Source organism: Arachis ipaensis, chromosome B3, assembly GCF_059453495.1.
Source record: "Arachis ipaensis isolate K30076 ecotype BB chromosome B3, ASM5945349v1, whole genome shotgun sequence".
NCBI classification, from domain to species: Eukaryota; Viridiplantae; Streptophyta; class Magnoliopsida; order Fabales; family Fabaceae; genus Arachis; species Arachis ipaensis.
In genome coordinates, this window is record NC_142438.1 from 137,278,754 (window position 1) to 137,304,734 (window position 25,981).

General features: G+C 36.5%; 1 protein-coding gene across 1 annotated transcript; it reads right to left on the reverse strand.

Moving 5' to 3' along the window:
- Positions 1 to 15,949: 15,949 nt before the first annotated feature.
- On the reverse strand, positions 15,950 to 21,513 carry LOC107631352 (anthranilate phosphoribosyltransferase). The gene is made up of 10 exons (XM_016334780.3): positions 20,755 to 21,513; positions 20,064 to 20,549; positions 19,814 to 19,971; positions 19,552 to 19,635; positions 19,401 to 19,453; positions 18,734 to 18,815; positions 18,403 to 18,510; positions 18,141 to 18,264; positions 17,914 to 17,999; positions 15,950 to 16,507 (listed from the first exon to the last, which is right to left on the reverse strand). The coding sequence occupies exons 1-10, from the start codon at positions 21,122 to 21,124 to the stop codon at positions 16,286 to 16,288; spliced, it is 1,773 nt and encodes a 590-aa protein (XP_016190266.1). The 5' UTR covers positions 21,125 to 21,513; the 3' UTR covers positions 15,950 to 16,285.
- Positions 21,514 to 25,981: the final 4,468 nt, after the last annotated feature.

The window sequence follows — 25,981 nt, forward strand, 5'->3', positions numbered from 1 at the left end:
ATTTTTTGATATCATTTTAATAATATACTCTTAAAATACAGATGTGTATATTTATTGTGAATCTAGTTATTTGTATTCTAAAAATATATTTTAATAATATACTAATAAAAAATTAAATATATATTCAATATATTATCAACCAAAAAGATATATTTTAATAAAATATTTTTTTATATAAAAATATTAGACAGATCAAGTATTTTTTAAACTAAGTCCAATTAAATTATACGCTATATACACATTTTTTTCTTTTATGTCTTTCTCGTTAGTAACTTTCATCTACAATTTTTCTTTTTCATTGCATATTCTTTTTTTCTATTCTCTCTCTTTTTATGCATTATCGTATATCTTTTTTTTTTTAAATAATGTAACAATATTCATGTTTTTATTATGGATAAAATATCTATTATCAAGTCAGAGATTTAATAAAATAAAATATAGCTATGTAAAATAAAAAAATAATATAAATATATTTGTCATAAATACTATGTCATCATAAAAAATTTCAGTGTTATTTATAAATTTTGACTACTAAAAATTTACTTTTTGTATTTTGTATCACCGTTCAAAAATCAATTACTTAATATAATATATATCAATATCTTAATTATTATTTTTTATAAATGTATCCATATTTAAATAAGTAGTCTCATTTACATAAATATAGTTATAATAATTCTTGTGTAAGAATACATACACATATTATGCGAAACATAATTAAATAGTTTAATAGATTTAACTAAACTACTAGTTATAAAATACACATTTATATTTTAATTATGGTCTTTATAACTATTTTTTTAACACATTGATCAACTTACTTCTTCCTATATTATTGTTATATACGAAATTCTTAATTGTGAATTCAATTTCGAATTTTCAACATTTTTTTTCGAGAAATCTTTAATTCTTGAACTACTAACTAAAATAGAATTAGACTATCCCTTATTATAACGATAATTACAATGTATACCAAGGGGGAATCCCCCCCCCCCCCTTTTTCAAAAATTCAATGTATAATTTTTTTTATTTTTATATTGATCTTGTAATTTTATTTTTTTTTGTCTTAAAAAAAACCCTAGTTCCACCTCTTATAGAGAACTTATGTAGCACTGATACTTTGCTGAGTTACCGTGTCTATGTGGACACGGCACTCACCGACACTAGTCCGACATGTGTATTTGTCGTATTCAATCGTGTTTTAATAAAAAATAAAAAGATTTCTCCGAACACGCTTGGATACATCTAAATACTATCACATTTCACGTGTCCAACTTTATTCTTAACATATATTCTTAAAATAAATTTAGAAATAGTATATATTATTATTTATTAAAATAAAAAATATTTTAAATACTTTATATAATTAAAATAACATATTAAAAACAATTAAAAATTTAATTTATGTTTTAATATTAATTAAATATCAAAATATCTTTATTATTTTTCTAAGAATACATCATATTTTATATATATTGGCGTTCCCGTGTCTTATAAGATTTTTAAATTCGTGTGTCGGCGTGTTCCGTGTCATGCCGTGTCGTGTGCTGTGTTCGTGTCAGAATCTATGCATCATAGTAGAGAACTAATAAATTATCATAATTGATTGGTAAATACTATTTATATATTAAAATTGGTCACTAAAATCAGCCATTAATGTATTTGTGTATAAATATATGTGTGATTTAATTTATTTTTAATTTATATTTATATTTCAACACGTATTTTATACTTGTAGTTGATTTTGGTGGTTAATTTTAGTGCATACGTAGCATATAGTTATTAAAAGGAAATTAGAAATTACTTTTGTAATACTATATATTTACACTAATATTTAAATATAAACAATTAAACATTTAAACCACGTTTAACATACATAAGAATCTAACGCAATAAAATTTATCGTAAAACATAATACCTAAATATCCTAACTTTAGAAGTTTAGATTACTCCTACAGACTTTTCTCAACCTATGATGAAAAAGTGGTTTTTAAGTTAAAATTCTTAACCCCAAAATATTTAAATATTGATTGTTTTAGAATTTGATATAGTATTAGTTTTCATTTTAGATTTTATTTTAATATTTTCCTCTTATATAGTTAGTTAAAAAATTCAATCTTTTTTAAAAAAACTGCATAATATATATGTGTACAAAAATGGTATAATTTTAGTGACTTTTTTAACACCCTTAGTCCCTTACATACGTGATAAATCTTTAAAATTAAAAAAAAAAAAAAAAGTTATATGTGATGGGAGGTAACACAGTGATTACTGATTACTATGCATGCAAGAGAGAAAGAGATGTAAAAGTAAAATAAGATTCTAGGCTCTGTGAGTGTGGGGGTGCCCGTGAAATTTGCTGAGCATTTGACAGGACAAACATACGACGAATATTAGGATTGCCTCACTTCTTCTTTCATCCTTCTCATATATGCTACTTTTGCCTCTCATTCTTGTACCACCTTCTCTTTATTTGTTTGTTTATTGGGTTAAGCTTGTTAATTCTTAATATATAGTATTAACTCATCAAGAACAACTACTGTTAAAGAAGCAAAAGTAAGAAGACAAATTTTAGATTTTTAATGTACTTTGATTATTCCCTCCGTCACAATATATTTTCATTTTTTTTAGAGTTTTAAGATATTGATTTATTTGCAATATTTAAAAAGTAATATTTTTTCTTTTATTGATGCCCCCCAATGTGAATATGTTGCTTGGTAATTGAGATCAAAGTGGCGACCAACATTTGTGTATGTTCTGAAGGGTTATCTACAAGAGACTATAATGCTTAAATTAGTAAAAATTTTAAGCATATTTTTAGTAAATTGGGTTTTAAATATACTTGAAGATCTCATTGTATTTATAGTATAAAAGATAATCACTTTTTAGAGTAGTTCCACTTTACATGGTGGATGGCCATTTCTCTTTTTCTAGAAAATTTGTTTAGAACTTTAGATTTCCCTTCTAGGTAGATATAAGATATTTTAGGAGTTAGTTACTTATTCAAATAAGTAAGGCTGAATTTCCGTCACGCATAAAAGTAGATAAGGCCACATTTGTTGGGTGAGCTTTATTCCTTTTGAGCCTAATTTTATTTTGAGCCATAAACAGTGTATATAGTTTGTTATTGCTAATTTTAAAATTTTTAAGTTTTAAATCCTTTCTTATTTTAGAGAGCTATATTTTAGATTAATTTTTTCAATATCAAAAGTTTTAGTAATAGTTTTTAGATGTCAATAAGTAAAATGATGATTTTTAATAAATTTTAAAAATTTATTAATCATTCTATTTTAAATTCATAAATTTATAAAAAAATATTTTTAGAATTTAAATTAAAATTTTAAATTTTTATTCTGATTAGTTTTAATTTTTTATTTTATTTAAATTCAAATAAAAATATTTTTTATTAATATTTATATTTTAAAGTTAATGAATTTATTGACTTCATTTAAAACATAAATCTCAATAAACGGTTAGAAAACAAAAATTGTGTAGTGTATATGATTTGTTCATATAATGATAGTGTACTGCAAAACATCTGAAAATATATTTGTTACTTATTTCATAGACTGCGCTTATGAAATAAACTTTTCTTTAATTTTACAGTCTGTGCCTGCAAAATTAGCTAATAATATATAAAAAGGAAATGAATGAATTTTTTATTCAAATATAAAAAAGCCTAATCATAAACCCACGATAAAAAAAATCATAAGAAAATGAGAATAATGTGTGACGCAATAATTATCAGGATAGATTGAGGAGAGAATGCTTCCCTTATTCTAAATAGTTACTAATTGATCTACATTTATACCGATATATGTCTGTTGTAATTGTTAGTTTTTTCTTCAACTTCTTATTATTTTTCATATTTATATTTCTATAATATTTCCATAATTATTAAATATGATTTTATTAAATGTGAGAACGGGTAATAATTTCAAGATGACTTTAATGAGGAATCAAATTTGGTATTAGATTATAAAGATCTTTTACGCACAATCTTTAATCACTAAATTATGGTTGATTTTAAACTTCTATACAGTATAAAATATATGTATAAAAACGGCTCTAGCAGTAAAAGGTGATTGATAAGGCACTAGTGTACACGGTAGCATTACATAGTTATATTACATTACATACATATATACATGTATTGTGCATGCTTAGCATATGGCAATAGCCAATAGATAAATAGAATAATAACGGTTATGTTATGTGTACGCTAAAATCAGCTATTAAAATTAATTATTAGTATAAAATATATATTAAAAATAAATTATACAATACATATATTTATATATAAATATATAATAATCTATTTTATTGATTAATTTTAGTATATAAATTACATTTTGGGCAAAAAACTAGAATAAACCAAGGGAAGTTGCAAATTACCTAAATGAGCCAAAGTGAAATTCGTTTCTGCAATGAGCCAAACCCTATATTTATATAATTCGAACCGGTGTGGTTCGAACTCCATTCATGAGTAATTTGAACCAGGGTGGTTCGAATTACTAAGAGAGAAATTGATTCAAGTAAATCGAACCAGGGTGGTTCGAATTACAGGGGAGGAAACTGCAGCACATAATTCGAACCAAGCTGGTTCGAATTATATGGGGAGACGCTGGATGAAGTAATTCGAACCAGGCTGGTTCGAATTACACAAACCGAATTCGAACCAGTCCGGTTCGATTTAGTGGTAGACAGTGCAGTATATATATGGTTCTGAACGTGAGTTGCTCTCATAGAGGGTGTAAGATGGCTAGTGAGGAGAGTTTTGTGGTTTTGGTTCACCACAGAGGATCCATTAAGAGGAAAACTCGCTCCGGTGTGAAGTTTACAGATAAGGATCCTCTCTGTATTGTCGTGAAACCAACGACGAGCTATGATGACCTTGTTAGATCTGTGCTGATGAAACTTGGTCTGGAAGGTGCGAAGCGAGTGAAGAAGTTTTTCTATCGCATTCCAATCACTGTCTTGCAGGATACCGTGAAGTATGATTGCTTCACGATTGGTAGTGATGAGGACCTGCAAGTCATGTTTCTATGTCGGAGGCAGTTTCCCGAGGTGAGGACACCAGAGTTGTTGGCAAAGCTGGTTGATGTGGTATCCAGCTCAGGGGGTTCGAACCGGAATGCCACCACTGAAGCAGCGGCAGCCGGTTCGAGTTCCAGGCCTGCCGTTGCTTCTTCGTCCGTCCCTGTGTACGAGCCAGCGGTCCAACTAGTCGCCTCCCCGTCTTTTGCTGTTGATCTGAATGATGGAGTAGGCGACCTGGTAGGATCAGTTGATATTCTGCCGAACGCTTTACAGGGAGTTCCACCGGTTGGCGTCGGAGACGGAGTGTTGGGTGATGTAGAGGAGGACGACGTCGAGCCGGATATGATTGAGGATGACAGCGGCGACGAGGTTGGAGCGACTGAGCCTGCATTGGCGGTCGGTGGTTCTAGTTCTGGCACACAGCAGTATCCACCACATTTTTCCTCTTTGGACCTGGATGCCATGAGGCAAGAGGGTGTTTCAGGGCACTTTGTTGGATTCGGAGCTAGAGATGCTGAAGGGACTGCTGGTTTGACAGAGTTCCAGGTTGGTCAGCAATTTCAGGATAAAGACGAGGCCTTGTTAAGTGTGAAGACTTACAGCATCCGGTGAGGGGTACAGTACAAGGTTGTGGAGTCTGATCATCGCCGTTATGTGGGCAAGTGTTCTGAGTTTGGGAATGGGTGCACATGGTTGATTCGACTGAGTCTGCGGAAGCGCAAGGGCATTTGGGAGGTCAAGCGGTACAATGGACCTCACACTTGTCTTGCGACCTCCATCTCGAGTGACCACAGGAGCTTGGATTATCATGTGATTTCCGCGTTCGTTATGCCAATGGTTAGGGCTGATGCATCCGTCAGCATCAAGGTGCTCCTAAATGCCACGGCAGCACACTTCGGGTTTAGGCCGACTTACAGGAGGGTCTGGATGGCGAAGCAGAAGGCAATTGCCCTCATATACGGTGACTGGGATGAGTCATACAACGAGCTCCCCAGGTGGGTTTTGGGAGTCCAGTTGACGATGCCCGGTACTGTTGCAATCCTACGGACGAGCCCCGTTCGAGTTAGTGGACAAGTAGACGAGTCTCAAGCTTTTTTCCACAGACTTTTCTGGACGTTTTCACCGCTCATCCAAGCATTTCGCCATTGCAAGCCCCTAGTTAGCATTGACGGGACCCATCTGTATGGGAAGTACGGGGGTACTTTGCTCATCGCGATTGCACAGGACGGGAACTCCAACATTCTACCCGTTGCATTCGCACTAGTAGAAGGTGAGAATGCATAGTCTTGGTCATTCTTTCTCTCCCACCTTAGACAGCACGTGACACCGCAGCCCGATCTTCTGGTTATATCGGACAGGTATAACGGCATAAAGGCTGCGCTTGAGGCTCCGGACGGAGGTTGGTTACCTCCATCTGCATACCGTGCATTCTGCATTCGACACGTAGCGGCTAATTTTGCCCTTACCTTCAAGGGCAAAGACGCACGTAGGCTTCTAGTGAATGCCGCATATGCCAAGACAGAGGTTGAGTTTGATTACTGGTTTGATATTCTTCGGTCTGAAGACCCGGCGATGTGTGAGTGGACGAACCGGATTGATTATTCCTTGTGGACTCAGCATCGTGACGAGGGACGGAGATTCGGTCACATGACGACGAATATATCGGAGTGTGTGAACTCTGTCCTAAAGGGTGTCAGAAACCTCCCTGTATGCTCTTTGGTGAAGGCAACTTATGGAAGGCTTGCGGAACTCTTTGTTCGCAAGGGGAGAGAGGCTGAGGCCCAGATGGGAACCGGACAGCAATTCAATCAGTACTTGGTGAAGTGTATAGAGGCCAACTTGAAGACCGCGAGGTGCTTCACGGTGACTTTGTATGACCGGGATAACTCCGAGTTCACCGTAACCGAGACCACTCCAACGGGCTCTTTCTCATTGGGTACCTACAGAGTATCGCTTGCGTCTCGGACCTGTGACTGCGGGTACTTCCAAGCACTTCATTTCCCGTGCCAGCACGCACTTGCCTACTGCGCCTACTCACGGGTTACGTGGTCCTCTTATGTTCACAGCGTGTATCAGATTAGTTCAGTGTTCCGTGTGTACCAGATGGGATTCACACCGCCGATACCGGAAGGATTCTGGCCACCTTACGACGGGCCAACCGTGATCCCAGACCCTGCCAAGAGGCGTGCAAGAGAGGGTCGTCCGAGATCCACTAGGATACGGACGAATATGGACGAAGCAGATCCGAATCGGCCAAAGAGGTGTGGCCTTTGTCGCCAACCCGGACACACCCGCCGGAGTTGCCCACAGCTTGGAGGACCGTCTCACACGGGGGGCCAGTTGTAGCGATCTTGTTATTGTTAGTGTTTATTGATTTTTTTTCCTGTTACATGTTATGTTAGAGGACTTATGTAATCTGTTGATCTTTTTACCTTCTAGTAATGAAAAAGTTGCATCTGAATTTGAATATAGCTAGAAATCCCATGAATGCAAAAGTTGATAACTAAAGTGTTATATGATTCAATGATAATACATATTCAGTAATCCACTAGGTAAATACCAGATTTTTAAGTACAATAAGATGAAGAAACAACAAGGAAAAACAGCTCTAAAGTAACAACAGTAATCCACATGGGTCAGGTACATGAGTGAACCCTAACGTCCAAAATACATGAAAAGTAAATCATCTAAACAAGTGGGAGCCTGTCCCACAACGACGGGGTACCCGTGGCCTCTGACCTCTGCGGATAAACGGCTCCTCATCCTCTATCTCATCTGCGTCCTCATGCGGGGCAGGCTGTGCGGGTGGCGTAAAATGGACAAGTGCGGCAGACGGCCCGGCGACAGATTGTGATGCAGCGGTGTAAGCGGAATGTGGGGTACCTCCCAAACCAAACTGGTCACCAACAGGTGTCGTAGCAGACTCGTTCAGATCAACATCTAAGGGTGCCTGCGTGCCAGGGGTCTGAGGACGCCTCCTGCCCGGCTCGTCCTCTTGCATGATAGCCGTAATCTCCTCTAGAAACCATGGACTGCCGAAGTCCGCATCAAGCGTATCTGCCCCAAGGAAGTCCTGCCACTGTGATCCGGGAATAACCCATGGAGTACCGTCCTGCTGAGGCTGGTCGTCGGTGGGTACTCCAACAAAGTAATGTCCAAAAGGACCCGACCCAAGTCCAGCGTCACTAGGCTCAGCCCCGTCACCCATCCCTGAGCCATACCACTCACCTCCGTGCACCCCATCATGGGTACTAACACCAACAACTGCAGCCACCCCTGCACCATCCCCGCCCTCGGGCCCATGCTGATCATCGTCATCGTCCTCAAGGTCAGGTGCAGCGGCATGAACCGCAGCACGCCCTCTACCTCTGCCAGGATGGCGTCGTCGTCGACCCCCAGCGGGGCCGGCCTCGTCATCATCCTCCATAGCACACTCAAGCCACCCCCAGTCACGCTGGCTACGCCGTCTGCCCACGCGAGCTCTCCTATCAACCCGCCGCCTATCCGGCACGTCGTCAGGTCGATTCATCTCAGGAACTCGCCCAGCTCCCCGCTGTGAGGCCTCAACAGGAATAGCAACAGCTCTCGGATCGCCCAACTGCGGATCCGGAGACAAAAACCTCTTCCCGTGCTGACTCCACCACTCCAAGAACTCATGCGACGGACCAGGGTCAGCAACAACATCGAACCTCAGCACGCTCTCCGTACGGGAGTCCCAATACAGATGCCACTTCTCCAAATGGGACGGGAACCATCGATCGCCGCCTCTGCCGTCCTTCGACATCAGAAAGTCGATGTTCAGGGCGGCCTGTGAACGGGGCTGCACCCCTCCAAACTGCGGAAGAACCCTATCTATCTGATGCCACTCTATGACGGCAAAGTAGATAAGCGATGTAACAGACCGCCACAGCACCATATGCCGAGGCTCCAAAACCTCTGGATGCACGACCTGAAGTACATCGGGGCTGCTATACGGCATCCAGATAAACTGCACCGAGAACTATACAATGTCAGGGCAACTCGTGATCCCAACTCGTAAATCGTGGTTAAATAAAGAAACTTATTAACTGACATACTGACCTCTCTATCCTGCAACCGGTCTATCCATAGCCTCCACATCTGAACTCTAGGACCCTTCTCGCTACTGGAAGGGATGTAACCTGACCACCTGCACCATGCACATGTCTTACAGCTACTTATATGAGTGCTTAGGGTATCCAATACATTATGAATGAACATGTAGTTATGTGTAGTAAATTGAAATAGACAAAGTTTAGTACAGTACCTCGAGGCCAATGGCCAGCTGAACGTCTCAAATCCTGCAGGCCTAAACCGAGGAAATCGCCAGAAAATCCATGACTGAAGTAGCTGAAGTGGGCCCGCTATCTTGATAACATTTCTGTTCGCCACTCGGCACATGCACCGGTACAACCATGCAAGTGCTGCAGAACCCCAACTGTAGGTCCCCATCTCCTCCAGCCTAGCTACAAACGGAAGCCATCTGATGTGAATGCGGTTGCCGGACTTGTTTGCAAAAAGTTGCGTGCCCAACAACATCATGATGTACGCACGGGCATATCGACGCACAGTATCCTCATCAGCTCCCTCCGGGCACTCACCAAAAGTCTCCTGAAACCAGCTGCAGTTGACCGCGTACTGCTGAACCTGGCTAGGAGGAGGTACCACTCCAAGCAACTCCTCGAACCAAACCCAGGCTGAACGGCCACCCTCGATGTATATATGGAACTCTGATAGGCAGCCGCTGACGTAACGCCCGTCCACTGGCAAACCCAGCTGGTATGCCACGTCCTGGAGTGTGATCGTGCACTCTCCGAACGGCATATGAAACGTGTGCGGCTCCGGACGCCATCGCTCGACAAACGCACTGACAAGGGCCTCGTCCAACCGGAACCATCTATCGTTCAGCCTTGCAAGATGGTAAAGACCAGCCATCTGCAGGTACGGAACGTATCTGTCATCGAGGACCATGCCCTGCTGCCGCCGCATGCTCCTGATGCATCGCTGAGGCTGCGAAAGAAATGAACCGCATTATTAGGACCAACTTAATTACCAGTGACAAAGATAATCAACACGATAATTGATAAAGCATAAAAAATCGTACCAAATATAAGCGCTTAAAATTCCATGAACGAGTACCACTTGCATAAACAACTAACATAAGAAACCAGCATAAACCACTGACATGAAAGATCTAACATTAAACAACCACAACTAAACCGCTAACATAAACCACTAACATAAACCACTAATATAAACCACTAACATAAACCGTTAACTTAAACCACTTACATAAACCACATACATAAACCACTAAGATAAACCACCAACATAAACCGCTAACATAAACCGCTAACATAAATCACTAACATAAACCACTAACATAAACCACCAACTAAACCACCATCTAAACCGCATGCAAAACCACTAACATAAACCACTAACATAAACCACCATCTAAACCGCATGCAAAACCACTAACTCACATGTACCGGTAGAAGAAAGTTATATCCGTACTAACCTCCTCGTTGATGACCCCAGCTATATGGGCGACTTCGTCCAAGCGATATAACCGTGCCGGATCGTCTCCCATCAGCAGAGTATTCCGTTCAGGTCTTTGTCGGAGATAATCTGGGTCGTTTTCTCTGAGATTTGGTGGGGTAGGGGAAGCTGAGAATGGTTCGAATGAGGCTGATTCGAACTCCTTATATAGCCCAATCACTAGTAATTCGAACCAGGGTGGTTCGAATTACTTGAAGACCCTAACTTACTTATAATTCGAACCAGGGTGGTTCGAATTACATGCATTGCTAGTTCGAACCAGCCTGGTTCGATTTACCAACAATTCTTTCTTCCTAATTCGAACTGGCCTGGTTCGATTTATTCTTAAATGCAGTTCGAACTGACCTGGTTCGAATTACATTAAAATACCATTTGGCTTATTGCTGAATCGATTTTTTTTTTGGCTCATATACGTAAATTTGAAGTGATGTTGGCTTATTATGGTGTTTTGCCCTTACATTTTTAAAATAATAAATAGATGAAGAGAGACATGGGACTGAATTTGCGCGCCAAGTTTTTCGGGGGGAAAAAGACTGTTAGAATTTGGCGCCAAATATTTAGGTGTTGGGATCAACTACGTTCCCAATTTATTCCCTTCATCCTAAAGTCTCCTACGCAATACAAAGCACCTTTTTCTTTTGGCCACCCCTTTTTCAAGATGCCATTTATACTTTATACTACAGGGTATTAAATTTGTTGGTTTCTTCTTTGGTTTTTTCTATTATTTTATTTTCTCTGTTGTCAACTCATTCTTCTTTTTTCTTTTTCTTTTTTTTTCTTAAAGGGTTTAGAATTTATGTATAGATTCAATGTATATAAGGCGTTTTAGTAGGATCACTTACAGGTTACAGAATATTTATAGGATCACTTATAATAAAATAATGGTCCATCTTATTAATAAAGGGGACTCGGCTCACGTTTTCATGAGAATGCATTGCTCCATCCATTACAACTTACAAGCTTTTTTTTTTTTTTTTTTTCTATTCACCAATAATCGCCACGCACTAATGATTGAAGGTGCTGAATCTCTCCACGATGTTTTGTCCCTAATCCTCATAAAATTTGTGATAAAAGCTTTTTAAAGCTCTAAATTTAAGGACATTGATGCGAGCTAAGCTACTGCTCCTTATCTATTCATTTGTAAAGTTTCCCGCTGTTTATAATTTTATATAGTTTAGAATTTCACGAGATAGATATAGCACAGAAAGTGTGATGAAAATATTTTAAAAAATATATATCGGGAGACACACCAATTTTTATTAAAAACATAAAACGCTTTAAATTTATAAAAACTAGATCTAGCTATATTTGGATTCGAGAGTCTATATTTAAAGAATAGTGAAAACTATATCTAACTAAATAAAACCCTTTAATCTCAATTTCACTTGTAAGATATTCATTCTAAAATTTTTAAGAATTAATGAGATGAAAATAAAAATTAGAGTAATGTTACACGTACAAATGTTTTTGTACTAAGTTTAATTAACTACACAAATAAAAAAAAAAAAATCACGCATGCATGTGTTACCACTCTTTCTTTTTCGCAATTTTCAGCACTTTTCGTTGGAGAACATATAAATTTATGGAAAGAGCACATCAATTTTTGTACATAGCAAAAATTTTATTAATATAGCATAAAATTTTTACATATGATACATAATTTTTTATTTATGGTACATAAATTTTTGTACATAGTACAAAAATTTGTGTCACGACTGTAATTTGTTGGATGGACAAATCAATGTTCTGAACATGTGGTGTTTAAAAATTGTTGTGCTGTGCATAAAAAATTATGTACTGCATGTCAATTTTTTTGGTGCTGTATATCAGAATTTTTGTACTGTATGTATATTGTTGGTTGGGTATTAATGTTTTAGACATATAGTTCTTTAAAAATATTTGTGCTATGCATCAAAATTTGTGTTGTATATTAATATTTATGTACTATGTGTATTTTGTTGGTTGAGTGTCAATGTGCAAGATATGTGATCATTGAAAATTTTGTGTTGTGCATCAAAATTTATGTGCTGTAAATAAAAATTTCTATGCTCTAATTTTTTGAACATATAGGAAAAGAAGAAGATGACATCAAAGATGATGATGATAATGAAGGAGGATGAGATGGAAAAGAAAAAAGGAGAAGAATCAAATAAGAAAAAAAGAAGAAGAAGACGTTCAAGAAAAACAAGAAAAGAAGAAGACGACGACGAAGATGACGATATTGTTGAAGAAGAAGATGACGATGATGATGACCACGACGATGATAATAAAGAAAGAGAAAAAGGAGAAAGAGGAAGAAGAAGAACGACAACAATGCATATATACATACGTTTGAAGAAGCGCACTACGACTTGATTTAAAAAATTTTGGAAGCCTAGCTTTATTGTAAAAACTATTCATATATTAAATTAAAACATTTCATAAATAAGTGATAAGATCTTTTAATATAAAAATGTCTTTTTTTTTTTTTCAATTGATATTTTGTTAACAATTAAATCTTTTAAAAGATTAAATAGGTAGTTTAATAATAATGCTATGTTTTAGATTAGTGCTGGTAGATAACGGTGGCGATTTTTGTATGTTCTCTCGCCTCTCTAAAGTTGATACACTCACACATACTTGGTTAGTAATAAAGAAGGACTAATTGGTGTGTTTTCTTTCTTTCTTTCTTTCTTTCTTTCTTTCTTTCTCACACAGTATTTCTAGCTTGAACACTCAGTCCATGTCGACTCCAAATGCTTCATATAGCCAACAAAACAAAGAACATAACAGAGGACGTTAAGAGTATTGACGTCATAAATTGGTCCAGATATAGGAATTCACTTTTCAGATGATTGTGGTGCTTGAGGAGGAAATAATTATTTTATTTTAAAGGACAAAAAGGATGAAAGGTTTATTTATGTTAATTACAAGTAGTTTATTGAAAATACTTTTACAATTTTATTATATATGCACTGCTAGCTACTTTTATAATTTCTCTAACTGTATAATATTTTCATCTCTATTTTCCCCTTTATATTAATTGATAGCTTTTGTTTTTTATTTTTCATTTTTATTTATATATATAGGTTAAGCAAATTATTGTTGGTACCAAGAAGGGTGGGGTGTAAATCCTGCAACATATATAATTAATTAATCATATTTATATTCAACTAATTTTGCTTGTTTCGTTTTCTTAGACACAGAGGTAAGCCTTGCTTATAATCCGGAGAGTTTTGCTAATTTGTACTCTAAAAACAAGTTAAGTATATCATAATTTTTTTTTATAAAAATTATTATAAAATTAACTTTTTTTTGTGATTTCAATGCATTAAATACATTAAGCATTAAAAATTTTCTATTATCATATTTTTAAAATGTGCTCTTAAAACACAAATGAATTAAATCCTAAATAAGAATACAAACTTTTTTGGTGGCGCCACTAAAAATAAGATTCACGTTAAAATAGTCTCATTTAAGATATTTAGATCAATCGAAGAAATTCTACTGTTAATCATCTTTTATTCGCTGACGACTCTATATTTTTTTGCAAGGCTACCCCTCAATCTTGTGATCATATTTTGGAACTTCTAGAGACTTATGAAGAGTTTAGCGGTCAAAAAGTTAATTTAGATAAATCAGCTATCTTTTTCAGTAATAATATTTCTATTGATATCCGAATCTCTCTTGCTAACCAGCTGCATATTAGACACCTAGAAACTCAAGACAAGTATCTTGGGCTACCTTCTGTTGTCCAACGCTCTAAAAAGACTACCTTTGGGCTGATTAAAGAGAAAGTTAGGAAGAAAGTGCAAGTGCGAAAAAGACGCCTTTTGTCATTGGCTGAAAGACATGTACTTATCAAGGCAATGTGAGAAGCCGTGCCTGTTTATTCTTTATATTACTTCAAGCTCCCATATACTCTTATTAAAGAGATTCACAGTATTTTAGCTCAATTTTGGTAGGGTCAGAAGGGTTCAGAACGGAAAATAGTTTGGATTAGCTGGGATATTATGACGAGAGCTAAGAAAGAAGGTGGTTTGGGGTTTAAAGATTTAGGAGCTCAGAACCTAACTCTATTGGCAAAACAGTGTTGGAGAACAGTCAAACAATCTCAATCTTTACTATCTAGAATGCTCAGAAAAAAATATTTTAGATACAGTAATGTAATGCAAGCTGAGATCGGAATATTACCTTCTTGGGGTGGCAGAGTGTTCTTGAGGGTCGAAAAGTGATACAGAAGGGTCTTCACCGGAAAGTTGGAACCAGTGATAACATCAAAATTTTTGGAGATCCTTGGGTTTCTCCTCCATATCCATACTATGTTCTCCCTTCTGAAGCTAATTCTGTACCAACTCAGCCTCTATTTCAGGTCCGTGATTTGATGCTACCTGGCAAAATATGAAACCAAAATTTTATTGAACATAATTTTTCAGAAGCGATGAGACGACAAATTTTTGCAACCAATATTAGTGATGGAGAAGATGAGATCATTCGGTCTTTCAATAAGAATGAAAAATATCACGTGTCTTCATGATACCAAATAGCTTACCTTTTCCATCATTTACCCATAGACTTATGCCCTGAAATAATGAGAAACAAGGAATTATGGCGTGACCTATGGAAGATGGGTCTTCCCCCAAAAATTCAATTTTTCTTATGGAGATCCCTTCATGGCTCAATCTCAGTAATGCAAGCCCTCCACCATCGTATAACCTCTATCCATCCTATGTGCCAGCGCTACAACAGAGAAAAAGAATCCATAAATCATTGCTTTTTTCGATGCCCAATTTATGAAACATGGAAAAAATGTAATTTACAGGGGATCATTGATGCTGGAGAAAAATGATCACTTTTATCAAGCTTGGAACCACCTCAAATTGTTTTTCCGGTTAAGGGTTAATGGTGCTCAACTCCTCCATCTTGCGGCTATTGTATGCTGCTACATCTGGAATGCTCAATCGCTATGTATTTGAGAAAGACTCTCCATCATCAGATTCCATCGCTGCATCTGCATCAAAGCTTCTTCAAGAACTTGCTGCAATCCCACATTGAAGTGCTATTTTCTTTTCTAAATTAAGCCTTTCTTACTCTTTTGAGTTTATTTGGGAGAACCCCAATTCTGCATGTACTAGCTTAATAGTTGGGTTTTTTTTTGCAATTCTATATTCCAAATGAATAAAATTCTTTGTCTTTAGAAAAATAAAAAATAATTATACAACTCCATTAACTAAAAACTAAATAGTAGAGTCAAAATCATACGCTATGCTAAAAAGTAGGTCAAATTGACAATACGAAAGTATACAATAAAATGAATAAACTATAAATACGATCCAAGACTGTGTGTGAGTAAAGTTTCAAAATCTCTCGGCAACGCGAATGGAATTACCTATGTTCACTTCCAGTATCTATGTTCACTTCCAGTATCTAGACTAAGACTGCTGAAAATTGTTGACAATTGACCAAGGCATCTATAGGTGTTTCGTGAGTATAATGGACAATCTTGTACAATTGTATGAAGATAACCTAAACCTCAAAACCATGTGCAAAAATAATCAACCCTTTGGTTTATCTTTAGTTCTGTTTTCTACCTCCTTTTTGGATCGGGAACGGTAAAGGGTAACCCTCGTTTATTCACCAATTGTACAGAAAGGTTATAGGCAATGTTCAACCACTTGAGACTAATTCAATCCACTTTGTGAGAGATCTTGATATAATTTAGGAGCCGTTTCAAAGCATTGCCACTGTCAATGGCCTCTCTAGCTCTATCCAGGGAAACAGACACGTCTTCTGCACCATCAGCTCCAAGCAAGTGATCCACCATGCCAGCATTCAGAACAATTCGATCATACGCTGGTCCTTTTTCTCCACGAAGAGCTTCTAAGCCCAATTCAATGTTCTTTGAGACCTTGAGTTTCATACCGAAACAAAAATGTCAGTCAAACAACTTTGGCTCTCGCCATCAGAAGAGTGGCTAAATATGAGGTGCTTATTACGAGTGATATTATATCATATCACAGAACAAAATCGTTTGGAGAGGCAGTAACAGTTGAATACATCACCAAAAGAACAAAACTCTCAACAAATCCAAAATAGATAGATCAAACTATAACATTTAAATAAACTTGGTTATTCCACACATTAATGGAAATAGGAGCAAAAACATACATGGATGAAAGACTATTCAAGTATTACAGTTACTGTTCAAACATTTGTTTCAAAGTTGGGTAGAGTTCACAACAGAAGAATACTTCAGAGCCTACGAATATATAATTAAGACTAAACTTGGGAAGAGATCATTCTAATAGCTCAGAAATTGCAACCACAACATATTTTACTAGTATTCCTTACAAAAGTTTTTTTTTGGGTCTCCATGGAATTAACCACTCTTAATCAGGTCTTATTGCAAGGAACTGGACTATTTTGATCCAACCCAACTGAGGTCTCTGAAAAGAGAAAGAACTCCCACAACCAGACCCCCCCCCCCCCCTCCTTTTTTTTCTCTCTCTCTCTCTGCTTAAGGACCCAAAGTACCTCCCACCTCGACCAATCTCACATTCACTTTCCTTACCTTTTACATTTTGATAACCGTTTCCTCACTTTGAATTCAGTCTATTGCTTACAACTATTAGTCTATTACCACTCCATTAACATTATTAGACAAAATTCATGCGGTTGAAAGGACATACAAGCTTGAACAGTCAACTAGTCTACTAATCTGCTGCATAATAGGAAATGAAAAAGTCCTGTGATGCCCGATATAAAACAGGTGTTGCCAAATTAGAGAATTTGCATATGTAGCCGGCAGAGGTTTTATCTTCTATGGATGATGTCATCAATATCAGAGCTGGTAATTTAAAGAAGGTTTCTTTCCCCAACAGTCAGAATGCTTGGGAGCTTTTCTGCTACATGAATTTACATGTGTAAGTTTTAATTGGGTAATTATAGGGGTTCATCTAATTGATTTAACCTTCTCCCCCTTGGCTCTTCCCCTCTCCATTTTTACTCCTCCTCCTCCTCCTTCACTAACTTCAATCATTATCCCTGAAGCTCCTACAATTTTCACATCATCTGTTTCAACTAACAAACAAACTAGTTCTTTGTCAAGAATTAGTATTAAATAGTCTCTCACTGCCCCATATATGTTGAACTTAAAAAGCGTTGTAATGCTTGATATAAAGAATAAACATCACTACAAGCAACAGAAAAATTTAGATCATGCTATTAAAGAAAGGGAATAGCGAGCATATTTCTTCAATGTAGATGATGCAGGATAGAATGGAACAAAAAAGGAAAACACCACAAAAATCTTACTGATCTATCAGTTCTTGGTGTGTCTGTAGGTTGGAAACCATAGTCCTTAGCATTAATCTCAAGATGAAAACCTTGACGTGTCACTCCTGCAAAATGAAATAAATTGTTTAAGCAGAATATGGCATTGGACAATGCAGTCAACTAAGTATTAGCAAGTTTTAGCAGTCCAATCAGATAATTTTTTAAGCAGGTAATATTATAAGAAAACAAAGAGACCAAATACATACCACCAGGTTCAGAAGTGGATGGAATGTTAAGTGAACGGAACCCTGAACAGTAGTTCACAGGAAGTCCCTTGCTTGCATTAACTGATCTCAATCTTGTAGTCATTGAAAGAGCTCCTTCCTCTCCCTATAATAAGAGCATCCCCCATAAACTAAGATTACATGAGGTGACTTCTCTTGATATATATATGACAAAATTATGATACAACATAGTTTATCGGGAAACAATAGTCAAAATGGTTCACCAACTCTGGTGAATTCCAACCTTCACAACTAAACCAGAATGTATACCCCTTCTTTTCATGAGCATTAACAATGGCTCTTCATAACCTTCATGGTAAAATCCAGCAACCATAGCTTCCTTACCACTGGCCTGTTTTAAAAAATAATAATAAAGAACAGCTTAAATATAAGAATGGGTAGCAAATCCCCCCCCCCCCCCCCTTTTCCTCCTCTTCCCACATCCCCAAACAAAAAAAAAGGGGGAACTAATTGCATATTATCATTATGGTACATCATACCCAAAATTAAGGATAGTAAACTAAAGTAGATGAACAGCTGCTAACAAGATAAGCTACTCGGACTCGGGGTGCTACCTTTACATATTGTTGAACCTTTTCAGTCGTTGCAAGTGGAGGACGTTTCTTTATGTGCTCCCTTATCCTAACTAGAGAGTAGCTGCAGAAAAAATAACAGGTTCAACCAACTTCATTCTGACATAACTGTTATAATGAATATACATATAGATAGCAAAACCATAATGGACATTTTCAAAAATAGCATTATAATTTATGTTAAAAATTACTCATTTTCATTTATTTCGCATTGTTAATTGTTCACACTATTTCAACTTTCAAGACGTCCCTACAGATTTTAGACTATGTAAAATAGTACCCAAAAGTTTCAAATATAGTAGTAAGGTCCCTATTTGGTACTTATGATTTCACTTCAAATAGGAAGCAACTTAGCCCTAGCTAACAGGAGATATTTTACATTGTTTGAAAATCAAAACTATTTCCCATAATTTTTAACTAAAGAAACTAAATTGAATCAAGAGAGGAACTAAAAGATCGAAGGAAAGTATAGTAGAATATTCCATATGTCTACACGAAGATGAATGACCAGGACTGAGCTTCTTTACTTAATGGAACTATCTATCAACATTTTAAAAACTTCATAAGGAAAGCATATAAAGTTTCCAATAAAAGCCCCTCCAAAAGTTAACAAGGATTAGAGTGATAACATTTGGTGAGATTTTCATACAGAGATGGACGAGCATCACGCTGACTTACATAAGCAAAACCAACTTCATCGTCCTGAAAAGAATGCACAAAGATATTATATACAGTGGCTAAAAGAAGATACTAAAAAAAATATTGGTGGTGCAACAGATATTTGCAGGAAACTGAAGGACCTCAAGAAGTTTCGTTGCCTTTGAAGGGGATAAATTTATATTTGCCCCCATATACTTCAACATCTGCTCTTCAGTTACACCCCCCTGAAAGGCAAATGTTTATTTCATAAATAAAAAATTAATTCCCTGGATGAAATATTAAGGTAGATAATGCTGCGAATAATACAATACAATGTGCATGGACAAAATTAACTTCAATAGCACAATCTTAGTTTGGTACTAAAACAACCACGACATCCAATAGGGGAAATAATTGACACACCTTGGGTGACATCCAGTCTACACCATGAAGTAGACAAGATTCTCCATAGCAGGATCTAACTGCAGCAACAAATAGCGTGCTCCTGAAGAAGCGTGTATTTCCATCATAAGGCTCACCATAATGAGTCAGGGATCTGACATCAGCAATAGGAGCAGGGCCTGATAATCAACTTATAAAATATTAACAACAAAGATTTAAGAGAAGTGGCTAAGTTCTGGCCAGAACCAAATAATCAAATTAAAACTTATACCATATTCATCATCAAATGCAAGGCAGTATGCTTTTAGTTCACGGTCAGTTTCCCTGTTCATGCGTTGACCTATTAGAAATGCGGAAAGCAATGCCTCACTTACTCCTTGTGGTGGTTTTCCATCTCCCTCTTGGAAGGGTAGAACTTCCTTCAACACACCTTGGACTTCCTCAAACCCAAGATGGCCTCCAGCCAGCACTTCCCTAAGAGCACCAACCAATCTCATCTCACTGGTGCCATTACCAACATATTGTGGCCCGATTGAGCTACCCAACCCCATCATCGATCCTTCAGGGTCCGCCACAAATATCACGTCAGAAGGAAGTGCCCTGACTAGAAGTGGCCAGAAAGTCTTCATAGCACGTGTTTCCCCCTCGCTCCATTGCGTCGCTTCTGGAAATGCATTCGCACGGATTGTCATCCCCGCAAAAAATGCTCCAAGTTGAGCTTTTGAAACTTCGTCTTCGTCTTTCAGCTCTCCCCTAGCTAAGATTAAAGATAACATATTATCAGAAAAATTAGCATGTTCGAATTTGATTAGATGAATAGCAAAATAAGTTAATCCATACCAGGAATGAATTAAGCTTTTGATTTGTCAAACTTAGCATAAATTAGTAACATGTAAGAATTGGAATTCCGCTATGATTACAAACGACTGTAACGTATTGAATGGAAGGAAAGGAAGAAGAACCTGATCTCAGAATTGTATCAAAGACCTTGAAAGCTTGTTCCTCGTCGAGTGGGCGAGTCTGCATGGGTCCAGTGCAAACCCTAGCCTGGGCTTCCAAAACCGTTTGGTTCGGCTTCGGCATTGCTGGATCACGGTACGAGGAAGATAGAGACGGGTTCCGAAAATCGAACTCAGGGATCTCGAACTGCTCGACTGGGGCGGAATCCAGCACCGCTCTCGCCGGCGAAGACAACCTCCGCACGATCCATCGGCGGCGACAGAGCTTGGGGAACGGCAGAACCGGTAAGCGAGTGGAGCTTCGGGATCTATCGGCAAAAATCGAGCGCGTGGGAAAAAGAGAAGAAGGTTCTAGATTAAGCAGGACTTTCATGGCGATGACTGATAAACTGATGCAGCTATTTTTCCTTGGAGATGGTGCAATGAATGAAAAACTCGAAAATAGTTTGAAGTGAAGAATGAAGATATAGAGGATTAGGATGAAAGAGCTATATGCAAATTTTTAAATCGATTGGAGAGGATGATAGCGTGTGACGCAAATTAAAATGAAACCATGTAGTCTGCAATTTACTGCTTTATGATTGGATGACTGGCTCAGGATTAATACGTGGTTGTGTTTATCTTCGTTGCAGCTTGGAAGGTTCACCAAAGTCTCTGCCCGATGTAATCAGCAGCATCAGCAACTTGCTTAAACGGGAATAATTAATTCCACAGTTCAAAGTTGTAGCAGTAAAGTTATGGCAACTCAAAGTAATTTGCTAAAATGTCATCCCTAACATTACATCACTTAAGTCACTTTTAATTTAGCATCGTCTTTAATCATCCCATTTGATATAAAAAAAACTAAGTCAAGCATCTCATAGGCTATATAGTAGGGCACTAGGGGCTAATTTTTTTTTTTATATTGGTTAAATATGTGTGTAATACATTGTTATTGGAAAATTAGGTGTTTTTTTTTCATATGGTGTTTTATTCAAATTGGACGGTTCGATTTGTTTGATGAAAAAAATAAATTACAAATCGGAGGGTCCGATTTGCTTGAAAAAAAATTAAACTCCAAATCGGATGGTACAATTTGTATTTTTTATTTTTTTTTATTTGTTAAAATAAAAATCGGACAGTCCGATTTTAATATTAATTTTTTTTATTTCCGAAATCACAAATCGAACCGTCCGATTTGTGATTGTTTGTTTAAAAAACAAAACAATGCAAATAAATCGGTGCCTCCGATTTGTGTCATCCCATAGCCAAATAAAACACCCCTCTTCTCACACCATATTGTCATACACGTTTCTCTCTCCCACACCAAAAATCAAAAGCGGCACTAGGGCGTATAAGAACGAGTGAAATTAGATTTATTCTTGTTCGAAATAGCTTTAAGTGAGAAATAGGAGAGTCTTAACAGTTTTTGTATTTCTAAAGTCCTCCAGTCAACATTTTTTGTGGGTTCAAGGCGTTGGTACCAGACTGTGAAATCGAATCTTCGATGATTATTCTTGGAATTATTCTTAAAAGATTTTTTATTAATGAAATAGGAGATGTTGAAAGCTTGGTTAATCAATAGATCTTCTCATTCGGCACTAAAGAAGAAAGAAAATTTTTTGTTTACCCTCTCTAGAGATTCAATTGGTCCAAGAAAGCAATGGGTATCTGTGCCTATTGTGAAGGGGATTAAGATCCTAGTATCATTAGCTTGCAGTCGGGGGTCGTCAATGACTTCATCATTGACTTGATTTAATATACGTAGGGCTGGTGAAGTCGGCAGTGCTACTGCAGGATCTTTTCCTTTGTCTTGAACAGTAGTATGAGAAGAGGAAGCGGCCATTTTGTAAAATAAAGGAAAGGAGATGAAAGGTTAAAGATTCTGTAATGAAAGAGGAATGCAAAGAACAAACGAGTTCAGAAAAAGTTTGAATAAGAGTGAGATTGGTGAATTTAAAGTGTTACTGTAGCTGTTACTGAAGAAGGAATGCAAAAAGAGGTAACTTCGCGAGAAAGATGAAGTGGAAGAAAGAGGAAGCGTAGATCTCGAAAAACATGTCGAATTTGGATTTAGTGTTTTATCTTCCAATAAAGTTATCGAAGGCAAACACATTAATCTAAGGGGGCAATTTATTGATCGAGAAAATATTTTCGATAAAGGTGAATTGTTCGAATCGGTAAAGTGGTCGAAAGCATAAGCAACTTTCGAAAAGACACACGCTCAAGCGTTAGATGGAGGTTCTTGACACGAATTCGATTTCAAGGCCTTTCGATAAGCTGAGCAAGTCGAATCGAACAAGGAACTTGAGTCAGGTAATTGAGAAAAATTATTCGAATAAGAGATTCGGGTAATTATGGAAGTGGAGAAGTTAGTGGCTTCTATCACACGCAAAAATCATGGGAAATGTTTTAAACGGGAACGGTTACCAAGGGTAGCACATTCAAAGATGTAATTTTGTAATTAATTGTAATTAATCGTCAGTTACCAAAAGTAAATTATAAATACCAAAAAATTTTAGGGAATAAAGGTTGGAACTTCGTTTCAGAAATACACTCAAGTAAACTCACATCCCCAGATAATTTCTGAGTCTGCATTCGAGTTTAATTTATGTAGGATTTCTTCCATGTTTTTAATCTTCCATTTACATTTTCTGTAAACTCTATTTTTCAAGTAAATTTATCTTTTAAGCAACTTTTGATTCCCATATTCAATTTATATTTCAGTACCTTTATTTTTTATGTTAAAGTCCTTTGACTTGGTTAAAGGCATTTTTTTTGCTTTGTTTAATTTTAACGCAATCTTTTCAATTACAGTCAACATTTCTTTTCGAAAACTTTATTTTTTCATCTTTTACCTTGAATTTCAAAGTTTAATTTATCTATAATTCCCAAATCTCATCTAATCGAAGACACTTTGATACACTTTTAAAAAATTGATACGTGCAAAAAAGAATAGGTTTCGCTCTCAGACTACTAGATATCAAATCACCATCAATTTACTAAAAATCGATAAAACAGTAACTCAAAGTAATTTGCTAAAATGTCATCTCTAACATTACATCACTTAAGTCACTTTTAATTTAGCATCGCCTTTAATCATCCCATTTGATATAAAAAAAAACTCAGTCAAGCATCTCATAGGTTGTATAGTAGGGCACTAGGGCGTATAAGAACGAGTGAAATTGGATTTATCCTTACTCGAAATAACTTTGAATATTAATGGGGTCTATTTTAAACTTTTTTTTATTTAATTGGATGAAAATTGAATTACAGTAACACCGAATTTAATCAAGGTGAAAATAAATTTAGACAAATTTTTACCAAAATTACAATATCTACATTAAAAGTATTCGTAAGTAATAATCGAAAGATGGAATTTTTTATTTAAATTAATAAAACATAATATTTATTGAAATATGTAATGTGTAAATGAATTACAATTTTAAATATTTATTATATATTCTAGGTATACAGTCTAAAAAACTATTAAATAATTTGCTATAATATAAAGCAGTATTTAATAAAAAGTTAAAAATTGACAATTTCTTTTTTTTTTATCAAAATATGAAGACTCGAATCCGCAACCTCTTAGATGAGTACGGGAAGATTATGCCAAAATACATTTTATTAAAATCTTTATTTTCTACTCTGAACCATGAGTAACTAATCCTCCATTGTTAAGGTTAGGAGCTCTGTCTATTTTTATAGATTGATTTTATTGCTTTTTCTATTTTAATTTATGTATGAATTTATAATTTAAGAATTGTTTTCGCTCTTTATTTTATGAATTTGGGTGGAACGGAAGTATGACCATCTTTCTATTTGAGTTCTTGTATAACTTGGAAAAGCTCTTTACTTGAACAATAGCTTGAAAACATATTCTTCTAAATTTTAATTATCTGGATTTAACGGGATACGTGACATATAATCCTTTTATTTTTAGGTAATTAGAGTTTTTGTAGCATATAAACTGGAATTTGGTCATTGGAATTAATTGACCAAGGAATTGGCTGTTGATAAATTTTAGAGGAGACTAGGAATGTCTAAGGAATTAGGGTCTAGTCACATATAGTTTGCCATAAATTAAATCCTACATGATTAAAATAGTTAGTAAGAAAAATAATTCCAGAAAAATAGATAACTCTGAAGCCTTAACTATCTTCTCCATATTTTCTTCCCAAAGTATTTACTTGTCTTTCATCAATATTCTTTATATTGTTTAATGTCTTTTATATTGCATCTCAACATTATTTTCTGTTTGTCTAACTAATCCTATCAAACACTATTGTTGCTTAATCCATCAATCCTCGTGGGATCGACCCTTACTCACGTAAGGTATTACTTGGTACGACCCGGTGCACTTGCCAGTAAGTTTGTGGGTTAGAAAATGCCATTTTTACAAATAAAATATATTTTTTTAAATAAACTCTCAATAGATTGTACTCTTATGAATCAAAAATATTTTTTTATTTGTCACAGGTACCTCCAGAAATTTGTTAAATACCAAAATACCTAATATTTGAGTGATTCATTAACAGTAAATATAATATGTAAAAGAAATTAGCCATCATCAATCTTCAATCCTATAAAAAAAATAGAAATGTGTTATTTTTTAGGCTCAAGAATTTCAATATGGGAAGGAGAGTGGTGTTTTGGTCAGAAATGGGAGAATATTATGTTTTACCCAATGGTGGATGCATCCTCAACACGCAGGGGCGTGTTGACTGTGACAAGTGACAGGCGAGATGATGTGGTGCAGGTTGAGTGGGACACGGTGGCACTAAGTGGGGGCATGCTGACCTAGCACGTGGGGGAGTGATGCTTATGTGGCGGAGCTTGAATTGTCCACGTAGGCACCACGTGGAGGCATGATGATGACATGGCGGAGCCGGAGTGTGCCACGTAGGCACCACGTGGGGACGTGATGATGACGTGGCGGAGCTAGATTGGTACACCTGAGCATCACGTGGGGGCGTGATGACGTGGCACGTGAGAGCGTCCTGACACGTGGCAGAATGTGATTGGCCTGAGGCAATCAAAAAGTGGGGGGCGTGGTGAATGCTACTCTCTATATAAGGCAGTGCTCGAGTCCATTTTCATTCTGAGGAAGGGTGTGAGTGTTCTTTGATTGTGTTTTTAGTGTAATGGAGGGTACCGCAAACATGGTAGTGTATCGCGACGGTGAGATAATATGTAATACTCACGAAGGAGTGAGGTTTGTGTGCCAGAATCCATTTTCGTTTGTGGT

Bases quoted from the DNA above. Each gene is read 5' to 3' on its own strand.
- LOC107631352 (XM_016334780.3), bottom strand. From the start codon at position 21,124: ATGAAAGTCCTGCTTAATCTAGAACCTTCTTCTCTTTTTCCCACGCGC. The intron at 19,636-19,813 runs GTGTGTCAATTA...TTTGCCTTTCAG, and splicing joins TAGACTGGATGTCACCCAAG to GGGGGTGTAACTGAAGAGCA. The intron at 18,265-18,402 runs GTTGGAATTCAC...CTCTTATTATAG, and splicing joins ATTCTGGTTTAGTTGTGAAG to GGAGAGGAAGGAGCTCTTTC.